Consider the following 23,464-nt stretch of genomic DNA (forward strand, 5'->3'; position numbering starts at 1 on the left):
AAATCTGATCAAATAATAGAGACAATCTGTTTGTTGTTACATACACTAATAACCATTGTTAGTAAAGGAACTTTGAATTCAAAAAAATAAAAAAGAAAAAAGAAAACAAAATTTGATTCATGTATATGTAAATGTGTAGGGATAAAAAATCGGCTCATACAAGGCTGAAACTTAACGATAATGCTTATTGTCAACCTGTGAAAATTCAGTTGGAACAATTGGTAAATGCAATTAATCATCGCCGATTTTGTAAAACATTACAAAAGTGGAAAAATTTAAAGTAAATAAAACATACTTTCATATCAATGGTGACGACAATAGCCTTAATGGCTATGTTTCTTGAAAGAAGGAAGAAAAATAAGTGGACCTTGAGTGTTGGAAAAAAAAAGAAAAATTTCTGAGAGAAAGTTTTTAAAAGTCTATTCACTCCATCGCGAGAGCAAAAAAATAAGACGCTACCAAATGTACTTGTAAGTGTCTTCTTTTTTTAGTGTGTGTGTGTATATGTGTGTGTGTATGTGTATTAGTTGTGTTGACTGCTTTCGCACTTGTGAAAACGAGTTTAAAAATTTTCTCCCTTCACCTTATTAACTCTTTACCACGTGATTGTTTCCACCAACCAATTTTGTTTAGCCCAAAAGTTTGCAACATTTTCTTCTTTGGTTTCTCTAATGATTACTGTTAATTTCAACTACTTAGCCTTGCTTTATGTCCCTCCAAAAAATTCTGACTAGAAAATCAACTTATACTACTAAGCATGTAGAGAAGAAGCTTTGCAATGATTAATATACTTGATAATGATGTGTAAGAAGTTGACAATTCAAAAAGCTTATTTCGGCGTTCGACTTTAGATTTTACTTTGACTTCGACTTCGACTTTGACTTCGACTTTAAAGTTTCTTTGCTGATGGTTGAAGGTAAAGTTCAATAGAGAGCAAGAGGAGAAGATGAAATTTCAATAAACATAATAAAATATTCAAAGTACTCTAAGTTTTGATCAGTTAACAAATTTCAATACTGCAGCCAAAATTCCTTAAACACGGGACGCATGTTGGAACAACGATCCAATTGTTTATGTTGTATCACAAACCCTGACTCACATTCTTGTATTCCTTCATTTTGCTAATCAAGCCTCTTCTTCTTCTTCTTCTTCTTCTTCTTCTTCCTCCCATTTGGTGCACAAAACAAGCAGGTTCATTTATGGTTGCAAATAATTTCATTGCGACATAATATTGTATGCTTCACTCGCGACTATAGCATGCGCGGGTTTTGACTTTATTCTTTTGTTTTTATCTTCATTTTTATTTTTACTTTGCTTAAGTAATTGTTCGCTCAAAGGTTCTTAGTGTGGCTCGCGTTAATTCAAGTCACCAAAAGATAGTTCCGTGCTACACACTACATATACATGGACCTGCTACATCTGAAGCTTGTGGAAGGATGGATGTAAAGTTAGATTCCTTTGAAAATGACAACCGACAACTGAGTACAAAATATAAGGAATTGGAGGACGCGTTTGTGGATAGGAATTTCAAACATGAAGTATTTATCAAACAAACATTAGTGTCATCCTCAGCAATATTGGGAATTTTTCCTCAATTTAAAGTAAGACTAAACAAGGAGTTCAGAGGCCTGACGAGCAGCACGTACAAAGATGACGAGTTTCAACTGATATCTGCTCCAACAGAAGACTCTCAAGCTGATGTTTTCGACGAAATGGACATTCTCGAAGAGTTTGACCATAATGAAACAAACACAACAGATTACAATTTCGATCGTGCTATCTACAACGATGTAAATGTATTGGTCAAGCACCTGTCCCTAGTTGTCGACGATATAGAATACAAATTGAAAGCACCGGTGAGGTCTTTTTGCCGGGTTCGTGCCGGTGTTGCACAAGAAGAAGACCATCTCGCCATTACATTAACATCTGGGTTCTTACTTCTTTTGCGTGTATATCACATTCCAAGACAAGTTAGTGATTCAGACTACAGTTATAACCATCATTGCAGCTGTCACCAAAATCACCATCACTATTGTGATATCTGCGATAAGAGAAACATGCATTTGGTGTTTAAACCCTTTATCATCCAATGGTGGAACTTGGTATCCAAGGGCAAGAGCCACATAGATCTACAAACTAGTGGATTTGACTTGAAATCAACGATTCTGGGCAGTGCCACTGTTTCGCTTTCTGCATCCGACTCTTTCAGATTATATGCAACAGCCAAACAGTCACTGAGTGGGATTGTGTTTGAAAGTCATTTAAACGTTGCACTAGGTGGATCCTTGATTGATTCATGCTTTTTGGAGCCACGATATGCAGCACAAACGGATATGTTCTTAACACTTGTGTTTACAGAGCAAAGGCGGTTATTTATAAACTTGTATTCATGGTCTAATTTTTATGGACCCAAGCGCGGGATTGATAAAACAACATTACCATTACGGAATACTTTTGAAATTCCTGTCTTCATTGCACCATTAAACAACAACGGGTCTTTCTTGTTTGTATCTCCGACAAATTTGTTGATTCTTACAGTTCATGATATAATTTCAGCTGAACACGTATTCAAATCAAAAGGAGCCCCATGGACATCATTTCCAACCTCTTTTTACGTTCCAGAATCGAGAGTTTTTATGTCAAAAAACACAAATTTGGATGTTAAATTGGGTTCTAATTCAAATCCAACCAACACAAACATGAACATGAACCAAAGTTTGGATGAAGTGATAATTGCAACAAAAGATGGAATATTGTACTCCGTAGTGGTTGCTGATAATGATTTTGTCTCCATACAGCCAATATTTAAAGTTACAAATGCTATATCAAGCTTTACATTTGAAGCCTCGAACAATGCAAAACTTTATATTTTGTCATTCGCAAGCATCGGTGGTGGAGGCAAGATCCTAAGACTTTGTGAAAAACATGAAAAAAAGGAGAGCAAGGAGAACAAGGAGAAAAATTTTGCTGATGATGATAATGATTATAATGATGATAAAGATAATGAAAATGATGATGGTGATGGTGACGATGGTGACGATGGAGATGGCGATAAGAAAAGAGCTGATTCAAAAAGCTACAAATTTGACATTCACAGCACAATAGAAAATTATGATGCATGGGCACCCGTAGTAGATTGTGTTATGGTTCCTCTGCAACAAGCGAAGAACTCGACTCTACCTGAATGTGATGAACTTTGGGCTCTTGTTGGATTAAATCGCAAGCGCTCGCTCTCACAAATTCATGATGGTTATACTGGCCGCAAGCTTAGAAGCACTTATACCGACTGGAGAAAAGCAAGAAAGACATGGCTGGTGATATTAAATAACACATATTACATCTTTTGTCTGTTGCCTTTTCAAACCATTTTGCTTGAGCTTGATGAAAGTGACAAAATCGACCCAGTAATGGAAATACAAGATCCATTAATTGGAATTACTTCAGATACAGTATTTGTATCGACAATGGGCTTTGGGGACGATGAGATGGTAATACAGATCTCATCCAATTCCATAATATTGAGTAATCTATTTGACACGTTCTTACAACAAGGAGTTGATTACACTATCCTATTTGCCGAAGTTATAGGCCGCATCTTGGTACTTGTGGGAGAATCAAACGAAGGACGTGCAACTCTTTATGCATACATTATTGCTGACCCAAACGAGAAACTGGAATTGGAAATCAATACCAATACCGATACCGATACCAATGTTGATGATATTTTTATCCTTTGGACTACGATTCATCTAGATTCTAATCCTTCTATGCTTAAATCTTACCGCAACAAAGATAGTATGGGATTTGTTTTAGGAACGTATGCAGGGACTTTAGAGTTTTACAATATTGATAAAAACTCGATCTCTCTTGGCAATATTGTACATTTGAAACTGTTTGGCGATTCCTCGCATCAGTGTGATAACATTTCAAGGGAATTTTTCATTCCTAATGATTTCGTTCAGAACAATAATGACCTTGTTTTAGTTGGAATGCAAAATGGATTTGTATTTTGTTTTGACAATAGTCAAAAAAAACCTGTGTATCAAAATTTTTGGAAAATTGGCGAACAAAGTGTTTTGTTCCTCAAAGTGGACTTGAATATAACATTTATTGCTTGTGGGTCGTTATTTTTGTACGATCCTCAGGTTGGTAAGTATCCGCAAAAAGTCAACTTTAACGAACTCCAACCTAGAACCATTGGATCGATGCTATATATGCGAAACACGTCTGTCACTAACAAGAGGTGCCGACTTGCATTGTTTAGAAATAACGGACTCGTCTTGACAGAAGTCTCTATGTATAAAAGGTTCTCGACGAAAAGTATTAGAGTTTCAGAAAATTCAACAAAAGTTCAGTTCTTACCTGCACTTTCATTATTTGCCATTTTTTGCACCTCCAACACATCCTTGAAAAAAGTAAATTTTGTTGATAAAAAAACACTACGAATTGTCAAGCATGTCGAAGAAATTCATTTTTCCAAAAGAAGAAGTAGGAGCAGCCATGTTGATCTGGTGTTTAAGCCGGATGAGAAGCTTCTTAGTTTCTGTGTATGGGAGATTGAACGTAACAACAAAATAACGCACAAGTATCTTGTAGGTACTGCTTGCGTTGATAATGAATCGATGAAACCTATAGGTTATGTAAGGGTTTTGGACATAAAGAGAAATCGATTAAACAAAGAGCAAAGTAGTCAGTTGATATTATCTGAGTTGACCTTGTTTGAGCATTCTTGTCCGGTGCAATATATTCGGCAATGGCGAGGTCAAATTCTTTTTGCCGGTGACTCTTCAATATGGTGTACTTCATATGACGAAACTTTAAAAAAATTCACCACTCCAATTCTTCATAGTGTGTTTCCAAGTGAAATCACAAACTTTCATGTGCAAAACGATATCGGTTTGGTTTGTACGAGTACTGACTCGATTTTCCAAATTTCTTTAGAGCTGATGGAAACTATTGCGGTTAGAAATGACACAATCTTGAAGCCATATGTGGATCAATTGAATTACAAGACTGCTCTTGTTGGGAGCAACAAGCTAACCGGTGAGATATCCATAATGCAAAATGGTCATATTGCATCGTCATCATCATCATCATTACCATTATTACCATTATCATTTTCATCGTCGCTGGCGATGGGCATCAGCCATAAGCAAAGAACCTTTAATTCTAATATGAATCTTAAGATCCCCGGTATTGCAAAACTTTTTGCTGCAAAATTGAACAATCCGTGGATAGCAAAGGAAATTGGAAATCAGATGCTGAAATCCGACGAGGACATAACAATATTGTGTATCACTGTAAGTGGATCGGTCATTGCATTACGATCCGTCAAGGAAGATTGTAAAGAGTTGCAATTAATCACCCAGAGTTTAAAGAATAAAGGGAATTCATTTGAAATACTGATTGAAGAATATTTGCAAAAATTAGATCGTCCATTAAAAGGGAAGTTGGCAGGAACTGGCTTGTACTCGTTAAACAAGCCTTATTTTGAGTTTGTTAGAAATTACAAACTTGAAGATGAAACTATTGAACAGAAAAAAGAGAGAAAAAATATTGTTCTTGATTATGATTTGGATGAGGTATCAACAGTAGCATTTTCTAAAATTAGTCTATAAAAGAAAGGTAATGGAAACAAAGAAATAAAATGGTTTATTTAGTTCAGTCCAAAATTTTTGTAGCGTCGGTATTGGCATCGTTGTCACTTTTGTCGCCATTGTTATGGTTATCTGTAGTCGTGGGCGTAGTTGCGTCGATGTTAGCGGAGGCCATATTAGTTGTAGCTGTAGTTGTAGCAGCAGCAGCAGCAGCAGAGGGAGAAGAAGAGGAAGAAGAAGAAGAATCAATTGTCAGTTTTTTCTTCAACCTCTCTTGCCTATATTTCTGAGCCAATGAGACTGACTCTTCCGAGTCATCCTCATTAGCGCCTCGTAGTTCTTGTAATAAATTCTTTGCTCGTGAACTTCGCACCTCAGTTTGTTTCGAGTCTACTGAATCAGTACTCTCGCTTTCTTGTAGTAAAGTCAGGTCATCTTCCGACATTTCAGAATCTCTTCCATCTTTTGAAGGCGAAGTAGACGAGTTGGCGAATTTGCGCTGGTTTTCCAATATTTGTCTTCTCAACATTGCCTTCTTACGAGCAGATGTAGGTTCTCCACGGGCTGGCCCTGCTGCTTTCAATTTTTCCAATAACGAGTCCATGACACCTTCGTCCCCATTTTCGTTGTCCTCGTCATTCTCTGATGCATTGTCGTTTCGCCTTTCTCCCAGCTCAGCTGACAGTTTCTTAGGTGTCTCGAGTAATTTTCTCCTTTGTTCGTATATGCGAATTTCTTCTTCGCGCTTCACATTCTCGGCTTGAACTCGTTTATACTCCCTCATGAAGTTGGTAAATTTGCTCACAAAAGAGTTTTTCACAAACTGGTCAGAGGGGTCTTCACCAAAATAAATCATCAAGTCGTCGAATTGCTTTATAGTGAAATTAGCTTGATCAATCAATAATTGCGCCTTATGACTAGCTCTTGGTAGTGTAGGTAGCACGACTTTCAATACCCTATCCAGAGGGTGGAACTTTGAAATGTCTGAAAGATTCCCAATATCTATCGAGGTTTGGATATTCTTGACTGCCCGGGCATAATCCTTGCAATCGTTGTAAATGGTTTCAATTGAGAATTTTGCAATATCATTACATTTGGCAAGATCATCTAAAAATTGTTGAAGCTCTGGGTACTGGGTCCTGATCAATTTTTCAACATAATGTAAAAACGTCATACTATTCTTTTCATCCTTCATAAAACTCAATCTCTGCAACGAATTGAGTTTAAAACCTTTTGCTTGTTTGGAAGTATCATTCATGTAGTTTCCTACAGTCAAGATGATTTCAAAAACGCCTCTCAAGCTGTTAGAGTTTTTAATGCTGTCGACAGACTCATCTATAGCCCTCAATTTCGAAACCAAATCTTCGTAATCCTTTTCATAGTGCGCAACAATAGTCAAAGCTCTATTCCTCGACTTCCAATAGTGTTGCAAATTGTACATCAATTCTAAGAAAATTCGGTCGGGTCTCTTCAATTCGGACGGATCCTTTTCAGGTTTCGTGATATCTTCAACCTTATAGTCGGTTGAGTATGGCTCGAAATTTCGTGCGGCTGAATTAGTAATCTCCGTAATTTCATCTTTGCCAAAAAACTCCAAAACTGAGTGGTTTGTTATGATATCTTTATCACAACGTAATACTTTAGCCACAAATTCCTCATCGGACAATTGGTTAAAAGCATGAAGATTGATGCTGAATTGTTGAGCTACGTCTCTGCTCAAGAAAGAAATCTTATCTATATCCTCTTTCTTTTTTGTGGCAAGTTTCTTTATTTCCTTTGCAGCAAAAATAATTTCAATCTCATCAAATACACCCTTGGACATCAAGTCTGATGCTAAGGTACTAGTGGATTGATTTTTCCAAAAAGAGCTAGTAGCTTCATTATGATCAATTTTTTCCCAATGCAATTGTTTTAGTTTTCTCTTTGGTCGAGGAACATGCTCAAATTGGGGTGAGCTCAAGGATTCAGGTGTGCCAAATGGAGATTTGCGTGTCTTAGAAGCAGACGCAGGGAATGGTGGTGGAGGTGGAGGCGGAGGAGGTGGGCCAGCTATATTTGACCCAACAGACAAGCCTGGTGGAGGCGGTGGAGGCGGTGGAGGCGGAGGTGGTGGTCCTGGGGCCAAACTATTTTGGGACCCAGAAAGTAGAGGTGGTAACGGTGGTGGAGGTGGTGGTGGGAGCAGAGAAGCTACACCTCCAGTGACTTTTCCATTTGAGAACGATGGAAGTGGTGGAGCAGGTGGCGGTGGCGGTGGTGGTGGTATTGATGGTAATGATTTCTCTTGAACAGAAGAAGCAGATGTGATTCCTGCAGACAGGTTTGGTTCTTCTACGGCTTTATCATGTACTTGGCCCTTCGAAGATGAAACCGACCCTTCCTCTTCATTTACATCTGATGACGTAGAAATTGCCTCTGTCATCTTAACTTTATTGCTTAGTTCCTTCAAAAACAGTGGATCCATGCCACCTATAGTTGTTGTGCGGTTAGCCTTTTTATATTCTTTGGATACTGAGCCAGAAACTGGTGTACCCATACTTTCTGTTTTAACTTGACCTTTGACATATTTGTCTTCAATTTTCTTCATTATAGAGTCACGTTTCAGCGTGGACTTTTGGGTTTTGGAAGACTTCTGTTGTGCTGTTTTTTGGGCTGCGGCGAGTTGTTTTCTAAGCTCGTTCCGTAATCTCTCAACTTCACTCAACACTTCCTTCGTTTTATCCTTCATATTATCATCAACTTGAGCCAGTTCGGTGAATGCAAATTGGTCGTCCTCATCACTAAGTGAAAAGTCGATATTGAAATCTTTAAAATTTTGCTCCAATTCACGCAACCTCTCCATTGCAAGATATTTTTGTTTATTGAGTATCGAGCTACTGTTGAATTTCATGATATCGTTGGATTCGCCTTGAAGATTTGAAAGCTTTTTACGAAGGTTATCGAGTTTTATAAGATCGTCACTTCTGACTGGACGCTTATTCTCAGGTGAAGGTGGAGTTGGTGGTAGATACAACTCTTCAAGTTTCTCTTCCTCTTCCTCTTCCTCTTCCTCCTCCTCTTTCTCCTCCTCTTCCTCGTTTTCTTCTTCCTCTTCTTCCTTATTTCCTTCTTCAACTTCAGATTCAGAGGCACTTTCTGCAATTTCAGGCTCCGAAAGTGATTTTGCCTCATCGGCTATTTCTCCAGTGTAATTTTCAAACTCGGTCATTTCCAACTCCCTTGCCATATTCTCAATATCTCCCATTTGATCTCTCAAAGCGCGCAATCTCTTCAGTGGTTCGACTTGAGTACCCAATTGTTTATTATCCAAACGGGATTCGGCTCGACGACGATGGATTTGCCTTTTCAATCTATCAGCCAATTCGGCATTAGACGTCGAAAGTGATACCGTTGTAGTTTTCCCCTTCCGCGATTTGCTCGTCTCTAATTCGCTGCTATTGAGTAAGATGAGAAGCTCTCGCATCTCAAGTTCCAGCTCCTGTTTCTCCTTCATATACTTGGTTTTCAATTCATTCATCTCCTCGCGCGTCTCCTCATTTATTCGACGAAATCTTGAAATCACCAAATCACGCTCTTTAAGATCATTCGTGAGGCTAGTGATTAGCCCATCGGCACCCATAGAAAGCTGCTTGGATATCTCGTCGCGTTCTGCTGTAGCTTCTTCGGCAACTTTACGATAATATTTGACCTCTTCAAGCGCTCTCCTATATTGATCATCGGTACTCATACTCGATGTCAATCTGTTTATGGCAATGTTGATGGCGGTATTTTCATCACTGGTTTGGACAGAAGAAAGATTTTGGACGATATTGTCAAGCACCCTAAGGCTATGGCCCAATTCCCTTTGATCATTTTTCCGTTCACTTTGCGCCAAATATAAGTGCTGGATTGTACTGAGAAAATGGTCTTGTGCTTCTGAGTCACGTATGTTCTCCCACAAGGATCTCATCAACTCAACAGGGTCATTGAAGTTGAGGTTCTCATCTATATTTTGAGTAAATTTCATCTCCTCTTCATCTGCCCTAGCTAAATCAAGATACTGATCCAAGATATTCAGCAAATTTTCTAAACGCAAGTCTTGAAATTTTGCAAGAAGCCTATTGAGACCAGCAGCTTGTAATTGAGCACGCAAATGAATTCGAACCCTAAAGTCAGCTCCATATTGGACAATAATGCTAATTAACAAAAGCGTCGCAATACAATAATCCGGGAAATGATTTTCTTTTGAAGTTGTTCCAATATATTGAGACCTCACTTCTTCACGTTCTCCGACATTTGAGTTGAATTTACCCTTGGCATCAACTGTTCTTTCAACAAGACTAAGCCACACTTCAAACCTCTTACTTCCAAGACTTGGTGGTGGTTTCCTTATAAGATGCCTCTTTTTATTTGAATTATTCTCATCATATTCCTCAAAATCGAACCGAACTTTGTCGTTGAGTGAGTCAATTGCCCTCAAAACTTTGTGGTACCTGCCGCTGTCTTTCAAGTTATATGTGATGATAAAAGTCAATGCATCAGTAGCCAATTTTCTAGTCAATAATCTTGGTGATAATAAGCATCCGCAAACAGCATTGACAAATATATCAACATCTGTCCTAATCCTTTCTGCTCCAAGTTTCTGGTTCAAAACACATTTGAGACATCTCATTATATAATGCTCTTCGTCAAACCTCTCATCCTCAATATTAGAAACACCTCTTTGAGCCATGTCCTCATGAAGTTTCAGTAGTGTAGTCGCCAATAGCGTGTCACCTTGGCAGTCATATACAAAGACCCTAAGCCAGTTGATTGGTTCGCTTCGTAGTTGCACCCACAATTCATTCAATTGTTGTTTTGTTATGCTCTTCAGTATCAATAATTGGGCATATAGTTTCGGTGTATGGGTTTCTTTTTCATTGGCATGGCGAACCTGCCGTTCCTGCTCTGCCTTGTGATTTTGAACTAAAAGCATCCACTTGCGTTCGGTGTCTGAGTTTAACAATTCTCGTGCTGATTGTGGTGCCATTCCTTTGATGTTTAATTTTTCTAGTAAATTTTTAAACATTCTGTCGATCTCAAGCGGAGACGGTTTTTCTAAAGGAAAATTATTATTATTATTATTATTATAATTATCAATTATATTGTTATTATTATTAGCATTATTATTATTATAATAATTGTTATTGTGGTTGGTGCTACCATTGCTATCTTGCAAAGAAGAAACGGAAGCAGCCGGATAGGAAGAAGATGTATCTGTATATGGATTCTTTGTTGAACGACCAAGGGAATTAATTGATACATTGGTGGATTTTCGACTTAAGCTTGTGGATGCATTAGGGGATGTGAAGTTGGTAGATTGTCTGCTCAATCCAGCGCCAGTAGCGGTTGTGTCATAAGGGTTGACTGGGTGCTGTTTAATTGAAGACGGCTTCCCGGACCCAAGAGTAGATATGCTGTATACTGATGATTTCCTAGCATAGGGTGACTGTTGTTGTTGTTGTTGTTGTTGTTCATGAGGGTGATGATGATTATTGATAGTAGAAGTGGATGTATAAGGAGAAGTGTGAGTTTGAGTTTGATAAGGGTTAGTATGCAGCAGAAGCAGTATCTGCAGTGGCAGGTGGTATAGCTGCTCCTGAAAAGGTTGCCCAGGCTGTTGCTGAAAAGACTGGATCAGATGATTGTTATGTGTCAGTCTCCTGCTGTTGGAAGAGTACTGTGTTCCTCCTGAAAGTATACTTGCGGTTTCGCTTGAAGAAAAGTCCGATTGACTTTCGTTCCTCGTGTGAGCTTCCCTCTCTCTGTCTCTTTCCCTGTCTTTATCCCTCTGGCTATCTCGATTTCTTATAACACTAAAGATTGAGTTTGTTGATTTTCTATTTGAGCTGCCGTGACTTGCCTTACTATTTGACGACATAATTGTTGAAAATATAATTTATAGCGCCATATGAATGTAAAAGTTAAGCAAGCAATAAAGAACAATTTTGTGTACTAGAGATGGTATCCAAATACTTAAAATCAGAAGCTAAACAGTTGTTTATACTATCGGAAGTTGTCGCTAATTTGTTTGCCAACGAACAAATCAATCAATCGATAAACCAATGAATATATAGGTGTATTTGTGTATGTATGTGTGCGTGAGTGTTTGTTTATGTAAAGGTGTTTCAATGTAGAACTTGGTTTCACAAATAGTGGCTGAGAACGTTGTTTTTCCTCTTTGAACTGTAAAGTTAGAAAGACTGATGTTGGTGCTTTATTGATCAATGGTGGTTGGGGTATTTTTACTTGTTCAGACTCCACCCTTATTTACGTTCTCTTTCTCTCTCGTTAGCTGTATTCGATAGCAGTAAAACTCAAACACTTGATTATTTCTCATACAACAGACGAATCCTTTTTTTATTTTTTTTTTTCTTCTCGCTCTGGTGGTCGTGTTTTAATTTTTTTTTTTTTCTTTGTGATTTCTACTCTACGCGCTACAAGCTACCCCTACGCCTACTCTTACGTGGATTCACGCTATATTATTCTCCACAACGAACAACTGCGCTTTTCCTTCTTTCCTATTATTTATTCAGAATTATTCCTGGTTTTCCAAATAGAAAGCTTACTTCATTGTAGCATGATGTTTTTTTTTGCATAACCCTAGATAAAGATGGAGAAGCAGCATCTTCATATACGGAAATATATTGGTCGAATGGCCTTGCTATCCAGCATATAGTCAGGTGACAAATAGTTTGCATGTGCATGTGTCAATTGTGATTTTTTTTACTCCTTTGAGACATCCGTTATAGCACAAAAGAGCCAGCACCTTTTTTTTTTTGTAAAAAGTTGAGTGCTACCAAATTAACAAGGCTTTTTTTATTTATATATATATATACATATATAGCCGATCTAATATCTATTACGAATCATCCTGTGCAATATTTTCTTTCCTTTTTTCTTCTTTCAAAAATAAAATAAGAAAAGGAAATTATAAACTTAATGGAGAGAAACATACACTTGTTTTCTTCGAGCATTCTTATTTTCTCCTGTTAAAAGTTAAGTACTGCATCTACTGTATATCCTCCATATTTTCAGCCAACATCTCCAAAGTTTGGTTCAAGTCCTTGTCAATCTTCTCTTTAAATTGTTTGCTCTTAGACTTGCTCCGTTTCAACCCAGAATCTTTCTCCGCCGTAATTGTTGGTGTATTGGCGTTATTTGGAGTCGCCCCGCGACTAGAGATTCGAGATTTTACTTCGTTACTTGAGTCCTTAAATTCTTCGTCTCCCGTATCATCGTCATACTCGTCATCTTCAATTGGTATTCTCAATTTTGGTGCCTTAACAGGGTCTTCTTCATTCTCTATTCCGCCTGTAGTCTTTTCTCCTTCATCCTTTGTGTCTTTGTCTTCATCAGCATTGATACTCAAGTTTACTACTCCGGTAACGGTCAGATTATCAAAATCATTATTAGGTGCTGAGTCAAAGATAAAACTGCCGGGAATATCGTGATCGTCGATAGTGGTTTGGTCTTCAGTTTGATCAATACTGTTCTCCAGAGGGGCAGAATCATTCTGTCCTTCGTTCAATTGAGCCAGTTGGTTATTATGATCACTATGGTTTTGATCGCTATTGCCATCATTGATTATTGTGGAAGTGGTTTTAGAATCAGCACCATCAATGGCCAGTGTCTTTTGCTCTTTGACAGTTTTAGTATGGGACTTATCAAAGCTTTCTCGTACTGTTCCTTGTCTAGGAGAGTTTGGCAAACTATCTTGAACCAATTTTTTCCTCTTTGATGCAGGTATGAGGTGAATAAACAACTCGTGGTTAACTTCATCCAAATTAACTTCATTAATTTGGTCAACATTGTCCCATACACCCAACCGACCCCAGAATATTTTGAGTCTAATCAATGTTAGCATAAGATAAATTTTGATAAGTTTAGACTCCTCAGCCACGTCAAGATCGATTCCGTGCACATGGCCATTCATCAAATCGTTATCGGTACCATGTGAATTATTATTCCCTGACCCAGACCCATACCCATACCCAGATGAATTGGGTGATGAAGATGTGTTTTGGTTTTCTGCTTTTGCTGCCGCTGATGAAGACGATGCAGATGAAGCTGACGTCATTGCTGCAAATGTCGAGGCTGTTGTAGACAGACTGGAATTGGTCCTCTTGTAAAAAGTCGACGATCCGGTTCCAGTACCGCCATACTCTTCAAATGCAGCGTTTGGATGCAACTTGAAAATATTTGATCTAATCAAACGGATCTTGGCGAAAAAGTCACACAAGTTGCGTAATTTTATAACGCAATAGTTACACAAGGGGTACTGTGCAATAACTGTCTCATCTACATCGTAGATTTTGCATGTATGGAATCTGCAATGCTCATAAGCTTCATCGCGGAACTCGCCACAGAAGCTGCACGGTTCCCTAATTGCCATGGATAATAGTTCCTTGTTCAATGGGCCATTTTGTGAAGATGCCAAATTCAGTTTCCGTTCATGAAAGCCTTTGATAGGCTCGATTGAAATACGTCCATCAACAAGCGAGTTCCAGAAAATCTTACCCTTTTGCCATCGGTTGAGGATCGAAGTTTGAGGTAAAGGTGGTATATACCCCACTGCAGTTTCAATCTCGTACGTCCATATATTCTTGAAGAATGTAAGGTTTTTCAAATGGGATAAATCAAATTGAAAGTCTGGTTTGATTAAATTGTATATAAAACCTTTGAAATCCTTGTTGTAGTTGTTGAGATCAAATCTGATTGCTGCAATTTGTGGTGAATATAAGCAATCGGCCAATTGCTGAAGATGAAGCTGAAGTTTGTCTTTGTGATCTTCGCCCTCTACATCACCTCCGGTAACATCACCTGGAGATGGAAACTCCATATTGCTCTCCATTTTCGGTGTGTTGTGGCCTGTATTTGTGTACGCCATTAGCCGTTGTTGGTCTTCAATCTTGATAAACATCTGTTTTAAATCATGCAATTGGTCTTGTAAGTTGGCGATGATAATATTCTTTTCGTCGATTTCCTCGTACAATTTTCTATTTTTAATTTTGAAATTGTGTGTTTCCCTAGAAGCATTGGATACCATTGTGTTTGCTTCGTCAAACAATGATGCTGTCAATTCTTCGACTTCGCCTTTCAATTTCGTGTTCTCAGATTCTGCAACTTCTTTCTTGATATTTATATCCTTGAAGTCGTCTTGTAATTTGAGGTACTTGGGTAGTATGATTTTATAACTTTCGTCATTCTTGATCAACGACTTGTTCATTTCCTCAAGTTTGCTTATCTGCTTGCGGAGTTGGATATTTGTTTCCTCCAAGTCAACTTGCCTATTGACTGCAGTGACTAACCTAGTGGACAAGCTTCCCACTTCTTCGGCCAATCTTTTTTCCAAGTCTTCCGCTGTCTCCATTAGCACAATTTTTTTTTAGCAATTATATAGATAGTTAGTTAGTTGGTTAGTTGGTTAGTTAATTTCCTCTTTATTTCTATTGTCTAGGTAGATTGCTTGATTTTGACAGCTTGTTGAATGGAGATCAAAATAACAAATTATATAAAGCACTTTTTTTTTTCCTGTAAGGCACCGAGTTTCAAGTGAGGTGTAATTGTTGTTGTTGTTGTTGTTGTTGCCGTCGCGCAATTTTATTTTATTTTTTATTTTTTATTTTTTATTCCAGGTTCTTGTGGGACCTAAGTTTTGTATGTCTTCTAACTTGTATGGGACCATTGGTTGATACGATAAATAAGTTGATCAAATAACCAATCTAGATTTAATGATCAATTGACAGTTATGTTTTTCTATATTATACAATTGATTGCAAGAAGCGCCGCCGATTATAGGTCAATTATCTACAAAACCAATTTGTTTAGGTCATTAAGCTTGGTTTAAGAAAAAAAAAAAACTTTTTTCAATAATTTGGTGGTAGATTCAATCAAAAAAAAAAGAGAGAGAATAGAAAGATGCAGCATAATTAGAGGATGGAAAAGAGCCAAACCAAAGAAATAAAAAAAAAATCCAGCACAGTAATTAGGACTCAATATGGTATATTGAATATTACAGGAATAACTTCCAACATTCCAGTTTGTCAGGAAAAATCTAGAGATGGTGTTGTATCAATTTGAAATTGGGCGTAAGCAGTCCCTTTTCGTTTGGTGGTAGTGTGGATTGGATTCTAAAGTTATACAACCTTACTATGCGCGTTAAAAACAAAAAATTAAAAAATAAAAAATAATCAAAACGAATGTTTAGATTTACGGTTGACAGAATGATGACAGAGTAAGAGAAGAATAAAAAGCTCACACCACACTCCTGTACCCAAAAGTATTCTGAGAGCACGTGACAATGAAGCCATTGAAATCTCTTCACTTAGCTTTTTATTAGATACAATAAAAGCAACTTCTCTTTCTTTTCTTCATTCCTCCTTCTCTAACTCCACTTTTTTGCTTCCTTCTTTCCTTATTGTTTTCTTAATTTCAATTATTTGTTTAATCACAATTCTCTCCACTTTTATTTTCCCTTTTATCTTAAATAGATAAGCCAACAACCAAAAAAAAAAAAACAACAACAACATAGAAAGAGCAAAGTGAAACGAGGCAGCAAGCTAACATCTTGAAATTAACATCCCCATCTCCGAAACGGGTGGGAGGAAGTTATTAGGTGGTGTTCAGGAAATATTGCAAGAAGTTGTATGGTTGGGGTAGTTGGGGTAGTTGGGGGGGGGGGGGGGGGAGGGGGGGGGTTAAAGGATGTGGGATCGATAGCACCCACTAGTGCCAGCTCAACCCCTTTGTCCCCGATAGACAAAAAAATACTACATCATTGTTGCTCTGGAATCCTTTGCGAGATTTTATCTACCCATTTAATTGCGCGGAACAACGTGGATCCCAGGTTGTTTTCATCATTATAATACTCTTACCAGATATTTACTGATACAAAATCTTTCAGTTTCGTAACGAATCCAATGTGCTTGATGGTTTATACTTTTGCATCGTGTGACTCTAATACTCTACCTAAAATAAATAAAAATAAATAAATAAAAATGGCTCAATTGTATGAACCAACAAAGAAACAAAATAAACTTAAAAAATCAAAAATAAAATTGAAAAAAAAAACCTATACAAATTACAGACTATGGGTCTAACCTACTAAACTAAATGTAGCTATGGTATAGGAAAGTAAGTAATTTGAATTCTATGTTAGGCTAGGCGCGGTCTAGTGTCAACCGCTTCTACACTGAGAAATGACAACAAATTGATTGTAGTATTTTGTATTCTTTCCTTTTTTCTTTCTTTCTTTTAATCTTTTTTGGAGATTATGTCTATTTCATCAGTTCAGTTTTCATTTAGACATAGCCCCACACGCTTCATTGGTGCAAACAATTTCGCGCGATTGGAGGAATTTTCGGTGTTTTTGCATCCGGACACGAGCCTCGCCATTACACAGAATTGCGTGCCACTTAATCTTTTCTTTTCATTTTCATTTTCATTTTCATTTTTTTTTTTTTTTACTGCTATAAAACTTTTAATGGATTACGGTTCTGTGTCTGTGTTGGCATATATGAATTTGTGTGGCTTCATCGTCACCTTTCCCCTCTTTTCCTTTCTCCCAACCTAACTGGGTATGGCACAGTGTCTTCCACTCTACAATTTTATATTTTGTGTTTTCCTCTTCCATTTTTTTTTTTTCATTTCCCTTCCTTCTTTCTTCTTTCTTTCCCAAATTTTTTCCTCCCCTTCCCCTCTCCCCTTTGGAATGGTTTTCCAGAAATCTTAAATGAATCCAATGAATTGAATCTAGAAACATATCCAAATAGATTCGCAGCCGGTTCTCGGTGTACATGACAGATGTTGCTTGCTTCGGGCAAATGGTACTTTTTTTTGTATTGACTCATCGGACTTCCCTCTCTTCCTTTCTTCCTTGTTTCCATTCACCCATTGCAAAAAAAAAAAAAAAAAAAAAAAAAAAAAGAGAAAAATTTCTCTTTATTTCTTTTTTGGTTAAGAAAATGCAGGACGCCAAAATATAGAGATTTCCAATATATCGGAACAACTCTTTTGTTATTTGTTTTATTACATAATTTATTATGTAACACATAGTTAGCATTTCCTGATGTCCGAAGTCGAAGTGGATAAATGTAGCACAAAAACAAAAGAAAGTTTTACACACATACATACACACACACATCAATATTCAACTTTAAAAATTTTCTTTTTTTTTTGCTTCTTTTTCCCTTTGTTTAGTAGTTCTTCATCTCTTTTTGCAACTGTCAATATAGACATTTTCCATTATTACTCACCAGTAATAATAAAAAAATAATAAATTAGTAAACAAGTTTGAAACGAAGCAAGAGAGTTATAGTTATTTCACCTTTTTGCAAATTGTATAAATATCAGTCAAATTTCCTTGTAATCGACTTTGAAAAGTAATTACCAAATTTTTATATATTTCAATTTTATCATTCATTACACTCCAAGCAAGCAAATAAGCAAGCAAGCAAGCAAATAATTGTTACTTTGTTTCAATCCTAGCTATTTCCACATTAATCCCAAAACATTAATATCGCACGATCCAAAAATGATGCCAGTTAAAATGACAGCTGCTGAAAAAGAAGCCAAGATCATGGCCGAAATCAAAGCCGGTGCTCAACAATTTGAAAGCAAATTCGAAGGTTCCTTCCTTGGTGAAATCTTTGGCTTTGCTATTAGAAAGCAATAAACACATTAAGAAAAAGAAAAGGAAACAACTTGGAAGAAGGCTTTTCACTTCCAATCAAGATGTATGGGCAAAGGGAAACATTGCCTATAATCTACAACTTTTATATACAAATATTTTTTTTTCATTATTTTGGTTCTGGATGCTTATAGACGCTGGATCGTTTACCATGATTCAACAAACCACGATAATTTCACACAAAGAGTAGAAATATTGATACTACTAATGAAATAGTTTTAATTTTTTTCATTTTCTTTACTGAGATTTATCTTCTTTCTTGCTTTTTTCTTTTTTACAAAACATTGGTTATAAACCATTTTAATACATATATATTTTGATGATAATATTTGCAATTCTGTCTTTCTTTCTTTCTTTCTTTCTTTAATAAGTTTGTATAACAAAATTATTGTTTCGTCCAACAATTCACTCTTTCTTTAATGCTATACCTTTCAGTCGCATGAATACAACAGCCGTTTTGCTCTTGCGCACATCCTTTTAACCGAAATCTATTATTCGGATTTAGTCATGTAACATCCGCAAACTACAGCAAGCAAAAACAAAAAACATGGAAAATTAATCACAAACTACACCTTTCTCTCTCTCTTTCTCTTTCTCTCTCTCTGTCTCTCTAAAAAAGAAAGAAAGAAAAAAATACAAAAATGATTGTAATCATCAAAAGTCTATATTACTCTATTTATGAATTCGCTTTCAGTTTTGAAGGCAACTTAGTGAAGAAAAAGAAAAAAAAAATTAAATAAAGAGGTTCATTATGTAATTTGATTCATCATCATTTTCCTTCTTCCGAATGTCCATCGTCTGCTTTATTTTCCACGCTCTCCAGATTGATTGTTGCATCAACCTCGCTATCAAAAATAGTTTCCTTCTTTACGTCACTCTTCTTCAGCTGCGATGAAGATGTCAATCTATCATCACCATCGTTCGCTGAACCTTGCTCGTCCTCGTCCTCCTCTTCTTCTCCGCCAATATCAAACATTCTATCATCGTCATAATCAGGCAATGTTTCTGCATTGAATTGTTCAAAAAGTCGTTCTCTTGCCTCATCATCTTTTTTCTTGTAGCTCTTATCGCTAGCAAGATCATTCCGTTGGCCTAAATCCAATGAATCTTGATCACGACGATGCTGGTTCTGGTCACGTTGAGCACGTCTTCCACTGCCTTCGAGATCGGAGTCATCGTCATCATCACCTTCATCCTCAGAGTCGGTATAATCTTCGCCAGGAATAATGTCAAACTCAAATTCGTTATTTCTTCTACGTCTTCTACGACCGGAAGTTGGCGACTTGTGATATTTCATTATCAAAATGATGATAATGAAACCAACAATAGCCAAGGCCATAAAATATTGCCCCGTGTGGTCAGAAGTTTCCCTATTTTTACCTTCGCTTGGTTCATCTGGCTCTCCTGTTTCAACTTGATCCTCGTTGTGGTCAGTAGGTGTAGTAACAGGCGACGACAAGGAACCCGCATCGGTAGAGGTGGTATCCGTAGATGAAGGTTTTTCGGTTGTCAAAGAACTGGTGGTACTTGGAGTTGGTGTTTCCGTGGTTGAAGACGAAGAAGTGGTGGTAGTAGTACTAGAAGAAGAAGAAGAAGAAGAAGTTGTAGTTTCCTTTTCTTTCTCTTTTTCTTTCTTCTCCTCGAGTCTTTCCCTTCTAACAAGTGCATAATCCTTTTGCAATTCATACTTTTCTGCCTTATCGGCATCAATAGACACACCAAAGATTCTAAATTGCCAATTTCTAAACTCAATATCAAGCGAATCAGGTCTAGAATCATCTGCAAACACTTCAATTTGCCACTCACCTAATCCATCCTCACCCCAATGTGCAACAGACATAAAAGTCCAATCTTGGAATCCTCGGCTCGACATATCGCCCGGTCTAAATGTTGCCAAGTCTGAAACCACACCCAGTGGTGAAACTAAACGAACACCAACTTTACCTCTAAAGGAAGAATTGATATTGACCTTCACAGTAATATGCTCAACCTTCTCAACATTCATAACCTCAAGGTCGTCCTTGGTTACCGTGACGGTTGACTTGATCAACTTGGTGGGGGTTTCATCACCTTCACCATCTCGCTTGCCCAGGTTTGAATTGCCATGATTAAGTGATATTTTCTGGTTGACTTCAACCACATCACTGTAGTACCAAGATTGGGGCTTGACATTCTTCCAAGTTTTGGCAAACTCAACCATCTTGTATGCATCGGTCTTTCCGTAACCATACCTGTGTGAATACAATCTTCCCAATGCGGTTTTTTGGTAATTGCCATCGTTCTCATTCACTGGTGTCGCACTAAGCACATTGATATATTGCAAATCTCTCCATGTCAAATTTGGATTGGCACCTAAAATCAATGAATAAATTCCACTGGCAATTGGTGCAGCTGCGGAAGTACCTCCATGAAGCGCACTACATTTCTTCTTGATGTCAGTGGTGTGTATATGTTCCCCTGAACCGGAGGAGTACGTGACAACCATCACAGCCGAGCAGGCTTCGGAATATATGGGATGCTCACCTTTATAGTCGATAGCACCTATGGTGATTGAGTAAATTGAGTTTGTGTAACCATCAAAGTTACAAGAGTCGCTATATCTTCCACCATTACCCGAGGCAAACACATAAATGGCACCCTTATTGTCTCTTCCCTCTTGGATACCTCTGATCATTGCTTGTTTAACAATATTCTCTGGTTCGCTCAACGTTTTTCCATTGTCGGTGGGTCCCCAAGAGCATGAATATATATCGTTTGTATCGAGTCCAAACACCATTGCTGCTGCTTCTTCAGCTGCAGTAATTCCCCCAGATAAAATCCTTATTCCTGCAACCTTTGACTTGTATGCGACTCCCACTCCACAAACGTCATTTTTCACTGCTGCAATTTCTCCAGCACATCTTGTTCCATGATAGTCATCGTAAAGTCTTGGTAACGGGATGTTACCATTGTCGTTGAAATCCCATGATCCCTTGGCATTGAAATTGTCTTTTAAATCCTCTGATTCTGCATCAAGGCCATCATCAATGATGGCAGTGGTGATTCCTTCTCCAAATACACCATCAAGCCATAACCCAGTAACATTGATGTCATGGCCGGGGTATTGCAAGTTGAGCAAATGCCATTGCTTGGAGAACTCTGGATCGTGTATATCTAATTTGGATGCAACTTCGGCCAATCTCTGGTGTGCTTTATCAGATGGCGACTGTTGTTGAGCTGCTTGTGGTTCAGAATCTCTTGTGTCAATACTTGAGTCGAGTTCCTGGTGAAAGATTGGTAACCTCTTGTTCAACTTTTTGGGCTCCAACAAATGAAGCGACTGTACGTTGTTTGTCAAATGGTCATAAACATCCTGAAATTCCTCCGATCTTTTCAATAACTTGTAATTGTTTGAATTGTGGTTGCCCAAAACTGTATTGTGGGGGTGTGACTTGTCTATACTGAAAACATAGAAATTGTCCATGGAATTAACTTGATGTTCAAATTTATAGTCATTTTTATACTGAGAAATGAAATCTATCAATGGTTTTTGTGAGTGTGTAGTATTTAACTCTACAACAAAGTAGTTATTTCTCTCATAGTCTCTAGTTGGAATGTGATACTGGTGAGAACACGTTAAAAAGTATAGCAAAACGCAAAACAACAGTTTTATCGAAAGCATCTGCAATAGTGTTTAGATAGTTACAATGTTGGATAAGCTTTTGCCTGTACTAGTTGTTTTTGTTTTGTTTTGTTTTGTTGTTGTTGTTGTTGTTGTTGTTGTTGTTGTTGTTGTTGTTGTTGTTGTTGTTGTTGTTGTTGTTGTTGTTGTTGTTGTTGTTGTTGTTGTTGTTGTTGTTGTTGTTGTTGTTGTTGTTGTTTTTGTTTCTAATGTGACTTTCCTTTCAATGACAACAGTGTATATGAGTTTGTTCTCGTCCACTATGAACTAACTTGCCGCAACTCTACCTATCTAAATATGTCAATATAAATCCCTACTTGTCTCTCCACCTCAAGATTAGTAACGTTGAAGTCTAATTACTTAAAAAACCTTCAAGACGAGTTGTAATATTTGAGTGAAAATCGAGATAGTTTGGAAAAAAAAAAGAAAAGAAAAGAAAAAAACAACAACAGCAGTGTGTTCCCCAGTTTTCTAACAATAATGATGATAATATTTTTTTTTTTGTTTTTGCCCAATTAGTAAAACTATGTGTGTGTGTGTCTGAATGTCTCTGTTAATGAGTGAGTGAGTGAGTGTGTTTTTGCCATCTCTTTTTTTTTCACCTTTTCACTTTCACTACAACTGCTACCACTACAAAGTAAAAATGAAAAAAAAGGACAATGAAATTGTATATAGTTTTTCGTTGTCTCTCGACATTATCGAAATTAACATGAATACGTACTATCAACATTAATCAATGTCTCAAGTTCCATTCAGGTTAGTTCAATGTCAACAGCATGCTTTTTTTATGCTAATGGTGACCAATCGGATCAGAGAAATTTCAATTTTTTTTTTCGTGTTCTTCATGCCTCTTCTTTCGCTTCTTTCCTTTCTACCCCCCTTCTGCTTATTAGTTCGTATTCACTTACTTGCACTTTTCTTCTCTACTCAAGACCATTTTCTAACCTTTCTTTTTCGTCCCTCTTTTTTTTCTTCCTTTAATTGATTATCGATTTTTTCATTAATTATTATTTTTCAGCTATTATTATCTATTCTTTATTTTTGCTACACGAACAAAGGCAGGTTCCATTTGTTCTTATGCGAGGGAGGGGGGTGAGTGAATTGGAAACAACATTTGTGCTTGGCCTCTTATATGTGTGTTTATGCCAGTTCTTTGTCGTTACATGGGATAGAAGAATGGATCTTAGTTACGGGACTAATAATATCGGACAAAGCCATTAATTACTGGGAAATTATAAATAGTTGTTTGAAACTAAGGAAAGAAAGGTAGGAGGCTCAAAAAGATTGCAAAAAGCTGTGTCAAAATCACGTGACTAATTATTCATATGCACATATGGAAATTCACTTTGTATATGTATACATATCCATATATATATCCATATACATACATTTATACAGAGCTTTATAAACTTGCATTTATACAAAGCTTTATAAAACACTTTTTGGTAAAATTAAAAAGTTGAGCAGCAAAACTTTTACTCCATTTTTAGAAATTAA

The 23,464-nt window shown here is 37.2% G+C and overlaps 4 protein-coding genes across 4 annotated transcripts; 1 reads left to right on the forward strand and 3 right to left on the reverse strand. All coding sequences in view use genetic code 12, as the record gives it.

The window, feature by feature from the left end:
* Positions 1-1,436: 1,436 nt before the first annotated feature.
* PVL30_000304 (uncharacterized protein) lies at positions 1,437-5,618 on the forward strand (the record flags this gene model as incomplete). Its single annotated transcript, XM_001527743.1, has 1 exon — positions 1,437-5,618. One exon carries the CDS (start codon positions 1,437-1,439, stop codon positions 5,616-5,618), a length of 4,182 nt encoding a protein of 1,393 aa, XP_001527793.2.
* A 43-nt stretch (positions 5,619-5,661) lies between these two features.
* PVL30_000305 (uncharacterized protein) lies at positions 5,662-10,605 on the reverse strand (the record flags this gene model as incomplete). The annotated part of the gene is made up of 1 exon (XM_001527744.2): positions 5,662-10,605. One exon carries the CDS (start codon positions 10,603-10,605, stop codon positions 5,662-5,664), a length of 4,944 nt encoding a protein of 1,647 aa, XP_001527794.2.
* A 2,022-nt stretch (positions 10,606-12,627) lies between these two features.
* On the reverse strand, positions 12,628-14,988 carry SEC2 (rab guanine nucleotide exchange factor S2; the record flags this gene model as incomplete). Its single annotated transcript, XM_001527745.2, has 1 exon — positions 12,628-14,988. One exon carries the CDS (start codon positions 14,986-14,988, stop codon positions 12,628-12,630), a length of 2,361 nt encoding a protein of 786 aa, XP_001527795.2.
* A 4,087-nt stretch (positions 14,989-19,075) lies between these two features.
* KEX2 (pheromone processing endoprotease) lies at positions 19,076-21,769 on the reverse strand (the record flags this gene model as incomplete). The annotated part of the gene is made up of 1 exon (XM_001527746.2): positions 19,076-21,769. One exon carries the CDS (start codon positions 21,767-21,769, stop codon positions 19,076-19,078), a length of 2,694 nt encoding a protein of 897 aa, XP_001527796.2.
* Positions 21,770-23,464: the final 1,695 nt, after the last annotated feature.

This window comes from Lodderomyces elongisporus, chromosome 1 (genome assembly GCF_030384665.1).
Source record: "Lodderomyces elongisporus chromosome 1, complete sequence".
In the NCBI taxonomy this organism is placed as follows: domain Eukaryota; kingdom Fungi; phylum Ascomycota; class Pichiomycetes; order Serinales; family Debaryomycetaceae; genus Lodderomyces; species Lodderomyces elongisporus.